Here is a 7640-nt window from a genome sequence, read left to right as displayed (position 1 = left end):
TAGTAACAAACCGTTTATTCATTTGACCGAATAAATCTCCAATCACACAATGTTGGGCCTCGTTTGCAAGCAGATGCATCAAATCTGTACAAACCTTTCCTTCCCCTTAGGAGTCCGGGAAGGTTTACGAATTGTACTACTCTCCTGAAGGTGTTATTAAACTGCACTGTTAATGAAACAACCACGCTACAGAAAAGGAGTGTGCATGAACGCTAAAAGGCAAACACTGTGCTCTTGAAGGCCTCAAAGCCATATCTACATGTATCTGTCTAAGTCAGGATGAGTACCAACAATTCTTGGCTTTCAGGCCCTGGTTATTCAAATACATTTGCACTCAAGTTTGTTTGTTTACATGTTCTTCTTTCAGTTGGTTTACAACATGTTCTTCTGGATGTGAGAATTTCCCACAACTTCTAACACAAAACAGATTGTTCCGTCATTTCACACAAATCAAACAGTCTGCGTACATTTTGTCTGTGTACAGTGTACATTTGATCATTTTGAGTTTGTTTACAATGGTTCCCTCAGAATGTTACTTTAAAAAAAATCCACAATAAAAAAGAAATTGGAATTGTCTGGAATTTCACACAAATAAGACACAGTCCATCTCAAATCACATACATTAGTGTGTGTGCATGTGAATTCAGTGTCCCTCAGTCATTCTGCATGAAAATACAAAAAGTGTCAAACCAAACAAAAGGTGGCTTCAGATTCCTCTATGCCTGGATGGTGCTCTTGGTGCTGAAGGCAAGGTAGTAGAAGAGGATGCCGATGAGGGCCGCCAGCACTTCAGTGGACACCCAGGGACCATTCCATGCACCCTACACACACACACAATAACAAACACACTCATATTAAGAGACGACTTCCCTTGGGGTTCAATAAAGTGCTGCTCTGCACAATTTAGATTATAAATAAAATAACGATAAAACACAATGATAAATTCTCTTTGCTAACATGGCGGCTTCAATAAGAGAGGCATCGCAATGCACAGGCGACAGCAAAGAAATAAAAGTGAACTTCTCTGCAACATTATCATGTGGTGATCAGTGTTCATCTTTTTGCTTCAGACTCACCCTGTGATCCACATTGACAGAGAAGAGAGGCTGGATGGATGCTACATCTTCATTGTTCCTCTGGGCCTGAGACACACAAATGAAAGATCACTGAAAGGCTTTTGATTCACAAAAACATAACAGCGATAAACAGGATCTGCTTAGTCACATGGCCTCGTGTGAGAGCATAAACCTACCTTCCGCAGGGAGCTGTAAGACTCCTCATCGAAGAATTTGACCTGGTATGTTCCAGAACTAGCTTGTTTGTGGGGAAGACTCCAAGACACCTGAGGATATAAAAGACAGATGGAGGACACAATGTTATGGTAACAGACTGCAAAAAATAAACATAAAACAGGCAACACATTGTTGTTGTCCTACCTGGTACTTTCCAACATCCTGGCCCCTGGTCACAGGGAACTGTCTTCCTTGGACATCAGCATACAGCGCCACACTCTGTCAAAAAGTGTGTGCATTAGCAGTCATATTACATTACTTGGAGGCAAAAACCTACATTGGTCTTATCTATGATGTCTGGACTTTGGCCCTGTGCAGGCCTGTAGAGACATCACCCAGTACATCTATATATTAAAGTCGAATGGTTGCCAAGGCTAAAACAAAACTGGCAATGGCTACTTTAAGGCTATCCCAAAAACCTTTGAACATTGACTTCAGTATTTTAAGGCAAGGATAATAGTGTTGATTGTAATAAATGATATTTTAGAGTGCATGATCAGGTGTGACTACCTGCGCTCCGTTGGCACAAGCCAGACTGAGCTCAACGATGAAGACGGACTCGGAGGAGATGACGGCATCCGAGGTTGTGTAGGCCGAGGGAGTGATCACAGGGTCTGTGCAGCTTTCAGCTATAACGCATAAACGGCTATTAATATTTGGTTCCTCCATACGATAACTTCAGTAAGATAGTTAGTATTGATGTAACAGTAACAGTCAATACATCAGGGCCAATTCATTAACATTTTACCTACCTGGCTGGTTAAGAAAGATAGTTATGGTTATCTTTCTACTTGCTAGCTATCTACCTAAGTTAAGTAGATAGCTAGCAAGTAATTAACAGCTAATCAGTCAGCTACGTCAGAGCTGACTAGCAAGGAAGTTAGCTATTAAAATAAAGGACGCTTTGAACAAGGTTTAAAGTATCTTTCTCTAATTCAATGAATTCGATATTGTTCATTTGCAGGCAAGCAGGCCCAGCTTGTGGTTAGTTAGCTTTCCTAGGGGAAATGAGCTAGTTTAGTTAACGCTAGCTTTCACGAAAGTATCAAGCTGGCAATCCCGGATCTGATCATTGATTTACTTACCAGAACAAGCGCAGACAAGAAGAGCAAGAAAGGCAGCTAATCTGATCATCATGAGTTTGCAAGGTGTTTCTCACAGTTTAGAATTAAGTATTTTGGTTTTCAGCTCTTCTGACACACGTCTACTTAAGAGAGAGAAGTCCACCTCAGCGCTGACCGGTGCGTTGTAATGACGTGTACTGAATCGGCGTAATGCATTATGGGAATGAAACGGCAACACGTCGTCATCTTTTATTTATTTATTTATTTCGATTGAAATACAAACCAACAAACAATACCAAACACGATTTATACAAATATCAGAGTTTACATGGACACAGGGGAACTTTCATTTTTATTTTAGTTTTTTTGGTAGTCTCAGTAAAGATATATAGGTTTGGTCCTCCATAGATATAGGCCTATTCAAATTCAATAATACAACAATTAACAACAGAGAATGAATTATCGCTTGTGTATGTTATAAGGTGACACTTCATTTCACGTGGTAAATTACATTTTTTGAAGATTCTCCCAAATGTTCACTGTACAGCCGTACACCGTTTAACGCGAACGCTAAATATATGTTTTTGTCACATACAGCTTTCCATACCGGAGTCGCGGACATTGAAGCGCGTTCTCGGTAAGTCTTTAGGGTTTAGGGTGGTCCGCCTGTCCCAATGTCAAATTGTTAAGTGAGAGAAGGCTCTATCGCAGACATTTTGAGCCCTTTATGCACCCTTTTCTTAAGTCTGCATTTTGCTAAGGGAAATGCCCTCAGCGCTGTGACTTGAAACAGACGTCGGGTTACCAAGGGAATCCCGGAAGCAAACCCGCCTCGAAGAAAGAAGAACGGTAAACAAACAAGCATGGAAGGAGCAATTAACCCTGAAGTTAACATTGTTAGGAAACACAAAACACAAAGCTCACTGATGGTTGATATATCCAAAACTGTGGATAGTTTGTCCTATGATGATAAATTACAAATATGCATTCATGAGATTTGATTCAACATGACTATCTGTTTATAAACAGGGAGCGATCAACAAACCCTGCAATTCATTAATCTGCGGATGGAGCACGATGCTCAGTTTACTGGCCACAGAAAAGCATCTGCTTATGGATTTCAGTAAGTATTCAGCAAGTAAGGCCTACACTTTAGAAATGTTAGTTTGTGATTATGTAGCTAGAAACTGTGTGTGTCATGTAGTAAATGTCCTGCTCTGACAATACAATTAACGGGCCCCAACTTTGCTTTGTGCTCAATAGTGTGGTCATAAAAGAGATGGGACTGGATGACCGTCTGACAAACGCCCAAGCAGCTAAGAAATGGGAAAACTTAAAGAAAAGTATAGGGTGAAATCCTTTTTCACTCCTTCCACTCCTTCATCCTTCCACTAATGTTGAATCGTCATGAATTATCTGGCTACTTTTCTATAAACAGAAAGATTTGATCAAAATATGTAATATGTATTCTTTTTGCACCTTTTACACAGGATCTGATACAACAAATGACCAGATCAGGGACAGAGGGCGGGGAGGTAACAGCTGCAAGCTGGCCTTTCTTCAACGCGATGCACACAGCTCTGGGGCAGAGGAACTCTTTCAGGCCTCTGAACATCATCAAAACAGCTGTTGACTCAGATGTTGAAGAGGAGCCTGATGAGGTGGCCAGTACCTCTGCTCTTGGGCTATCCACTACCCTGTCTGAAGGTTCCAGAAGTATCAAATCCCGAAAAAGAAAAAATGAGGTTATAGAGTACCTGAAGGAATACACAGAAAGGCAAGAAAAGAGGCAGAGAGAGCTGGATGAAAGGGAGGAAGAGAGGGAAAATAAAAAGCAGGACCAAATAGACAAACTTATTTGCATCTTAGGGAAGTTGGTGGAAAAGCAGTAGTTGTTTCATTTGTTTGTTGGAATATTTTCATGCATTATCAACCCCATGGATTGGTCAGTTATGATTTTATGAAGTCCTAATTTTAAATGATGTTGTTTTATAGATTTGTTTCTTAAGTCAGATGATGGTTTAAAGCTGCATGACATTAAACATGAGTTGCTTTACATTCGCCTCAGTGCAGTGTTCTTTGAATTGAGATTTCCAGAAAGAAGCGTGAAAGGTTTCACCTTAAGGGGGTTTTGTGGTGCTAAACAAACGTGTGTTGTGATGTCGTTCTTGAGTATCAAAATCTTTGGATCCATAACAAACAAGAATCACAGAAGGCAGTCATGTGGTTATTTAAAGCTTTAATCTCCACAAAGTCCAAATGTTTAACAAGCTGCACTGAAATGGTTTATGGGGAAAATCAGGGTGGTTTTAGCTGGTATTGTATGTAAACTACAGGGGATTTGACTCAGCCCAAAGTAAGATATCCATCGTCTGGCATGATCATGAACCCTTAAAAGGGGCTTGAGGGTGTGGATATGTAGGCACACAGCACATCCCTCATGTAGGCCCCACTCCTCTCCTGGAAGTCATGTTCTTCAAGTGGAGCAGGGGGTCCTTCAGGCTGGAGCTCAGGTCCTTCAGGCTGGAGCCCTGGCTCTTCCAAGACATCTCCATGTGTAAGGCAGACATTGTGGAGGAACGCACAGGCCAGGGATACTTCTGAACAGAATTCGGGCCTAACCTCCAGTGCCTTGCATAAGGTGGCCCGCCACCGTGCCTTCATGACTGCGAATGTCCTTGCAATGATGGACCAGGCCCTGCCATGCTTTGCATTAAAGGGTCCCTGCATCCTCCCTTGTAATGGGTGTCTAAAAGGGGTTATAATTGGAATTGGAAGCTCAAGACAAGGGTAGGCTCCATCTCCCAAGAGAAAATACCCAGATGGGGGATACAGGGAATGGACATAAACAGGGCAGTTTCTTAAAATCTGTGTGTCATGTACTGAACCTCCATAACCAACACAAATGTCCAGAAATCTCCCAGATGAGTCACAGATGCCTTGAAGTTGAATGGAGTGAAACCGTTTGTAGTTCAAATAATCCAACTGGTTATGTTCGGGTGGTTTAATACGTATGTGACATACATCTATGGCCCCCACAGCCTTATTGAAGGCCTTATGCCGTGCCAGCCGTCCAAATCCTCGGCCTACCTCTTCCAAGGTGTTTGGACTGGGGAAGAAGATGACCTTAGACTTGCATCTGCGAATCTCCTTGGCAATTCTGTGCACAACTCTAAAAATGGTTGACTTTGGCACATCAAAAGCCCGTGCCGTTGACCGATAAGATGCCCCATGGGCCAGCCAAAAAACAAAAATAAGGACCTCTAAATTATGTCCCCAGCCATGATCCCTCTCCTGTTGCAAAATATTTAGCAGACCGTTGAAAGCCTGCCTCGACATCCTGAAATCACTCTTCATTTCTCGCTCCACATCCATGTACAGCTTGAGGACAGGCACATGGGTGTTCAGCCTGGCATATTGGGTGAGCTGGTGTGCCTACATATAGAAAGAAACACAACATGGATTTAAGATGGTATATATAGAACACATGAAATCAGAAGAATGCAATCACCGTATTGCACACCTACTTTAAGCAACTATGTGTTTTTGCTTAACAATGCCGTTTTAATCAAAAATAGTACATTGATTATTAACAATTACCTCTTGTCCACTCTGTGAGGCAAGAGCCTGCAAGATATATTCATCAGGCAGTCGGGTCCTTGGGTGCCGCCGTGGAGAAAGTAATAAACGTAAAATAAAAAGTCCTAAACCTACAATAGTGTGTAACATGTTTCAGCGTTGTCAAGTTAACGTAATAATGCCGCGAACTGCTGTCCCATTCCTATTTATAGCATGTTGAGCACTTGCAGCCTCGTGCACTCAATCCCTTATCAAGTGACGATAAGTAAATCTGTGAGGGTTCAGAGTTTAGGGGGGACATTGGGATTGGGCCTTCTTCTTCTTGTTTTATGAGGCTCGCTTCCGGGCTTCCTTGGTAACCCTCGTGTTCCACGCCACAACCCTGTGAATTGTGAGCAGTTCCCTTACGCAAAGTCTGCAAAAATGAGGATTTACGAAAATGGTTTCATAAAGGGCTCAAATGTCTGCGAGAGCCCTCGCGCACTTCACGATTTGATAGTGGGACAGCCCTAAATCCTACCGATTTAGCGAGAACGCGCCTCCAAATCCGTGAGTTACTATATGCATGGCGAAGGAGTTACGGTTTAGAGCTACAGTAATAATGATACTTTGAAATTAATTATATTATTAAAAACCTTCCTTCTACCGGAAAAATCCTACCGAAGTGTTGGTCACTTCCTTTGTGCTGAGACTGCTGCGTTGTGGCTTTTGCAATGCTTTGACACGCCTCGGCCGCCGTAGTCTCAAAGATCAGCGTCAACCCGAGCTAGCACCGGAGATCTTGCAAGTATAATGATTCCGTTTCAAACCACTGTTTTGCCGAGTAATATTTTTGTTGCGTCCTGTGATTTGCACCGAAAGAACCTATAACGTAAATGTGAAAAAGTAACCATTTAGTCCATGATTAAATCAACATCTGTGTTTTAAATTCTAGACTACCAGCATCAGCTAAATATTTAGTGTTGTTCTAGTTGGGATCCTGGATTGCAAAGTAACAGAGGATCAGTCGCTACTCAAAGGGATTCAAATTAACCAACCACAAATGCCCAATTGGAAACAAATTAAGACAGAGCCCGAAGACAAAGAGATGTGTCTGTTGTCCCACCATCACATTTCAAGCAGTTGTAGATTTTCTAAATGTTTTCCCGGTTGTGTAAAAACCGGAAGCGAATTGAGTCCAGAGAGACTTGATGATGACCAAACTGTGCATCTCAAGGGGAAAGTGAATGATCGTCATGATCGGGAGGACAAAGACAATATAACTGAATTGAAAAGTGAACCTGCGGAATGCTTTGATGACTTTTTGAATAATTTTATAAAGCAAAGTTCTACTGAGTCACAAAATATTAACACAACTGATTCTGATGTGTTAATTTTGAGTGAGTGTGAAAAACTAAGGGGGACACGAGTTTGCCGCACTTTGACATACACATCTTCAAAGATACCAGGTGGAGAATCTACTAAATGCTCTGGATACGTAGACAAATCTAAACATAATACAAATGGGAGGACCTCTGGAACCCATGAGAACAAAAACCACAAAACAAAACATAAACATTTCTGCCGAATCTGTGAGAAAGGCTACGTTCACAAGTGCCACCTCGGTGTGCACATGAAAACCCACACTGGAGAGAGACGGTACTGTTGCCGAGAGTGTGGTGCAGCTTTCTTTCACAATGATCGACTACAAGCACACCTAAGGGTT

General features: G+C 41.9%; 1 protein-coding gene and 1 long non-coding RNA gene across 2 annotated transcripts; one reads left to right on the top strand and one right to left on the bottom strand.

Moving 5' to 3' along the window:
* ssr4 (signal sequence receptor, delta) lies at window positions 1-2570 on the bottom strand. Its single transcript, XM_047039698.1, has 6 exons — window positions 2378-2570; window positions 1803-1921; window positions 1437-1511; window positions 1253-1342; window positions 1077-1142; window positions 1-821 (listed from the first exon to the last, which is right to left on the bottom strand). The coding sequence occupies exons 1-6, from the start codon at window positions 2427-2429 to the stop codon at window positions 717-719; spliced, it is 507 nt and encodes a 168-aa protein (XP_046895654.1). The 5' UTR covers window positions 2430-2570; the 3' UTR covers window positions 1-716.
* A 67-nt stretch (window positions 2571-2637) lies between these two features.
* LOC124480413 lies at window positions 2638-4412 on the top strand. The gene is made up of 5 exons (XR_006957544.1): window positions 2638-2858; window positions 2954-3205; window positions 3386-3479; window positions 3620-3706; window positions 3847-4412. It is a non-coding gene; the product is annotated as an uncharacterized LOC124480413 (long non-coding RNA).
* Window positions 4413-7640: the final 3228 nt, after the last annotated feature.

This window comes from Hypomesus transpacificus, chromosome 18 (assembly GCF_021917145.1).
Source record: "Hypomesus transpacificus isolate Combined female chromosome 18, fHypTra1, whole genome shotgun sequence".
Classification (NCBI taxonomy): domain Eukaryota; kingdom Metazoa; phylum Chordata; class Actinopteri; order Osmeriformes; family Osmeridae; genus Hypomesus; species Hypomesus transpacificus.
This window is presented reverse-complemented; position numbering and strand designations above follow the sequence as displayed.

Excerpts from the sequence above, each read along its gene's own strand:
- ssr4 (XM_047039698.1), bottom strand. The coding sequence starts at position 2,429 with ATGATGATCAGATTAGCTGCCTTTCTTGCTCTTCTTGTCTGCGCTTGT. Across the intron at positions 1,343-1,436 it reads AGGATGTTGGAAAGTACCAG|GTGTCTTGGAGTCTTCCCCA; the intron begins GTAGGACAACAA and ends TTATATCCTCAG. Across the intron at positions 822-1,076 it reads CTGTCAATGTGGATCACAGG|GGTGCATGGAATGGTCCCTG; the intron begins GTGAGTCTGAAG and ends GTGTGTGTGTAG.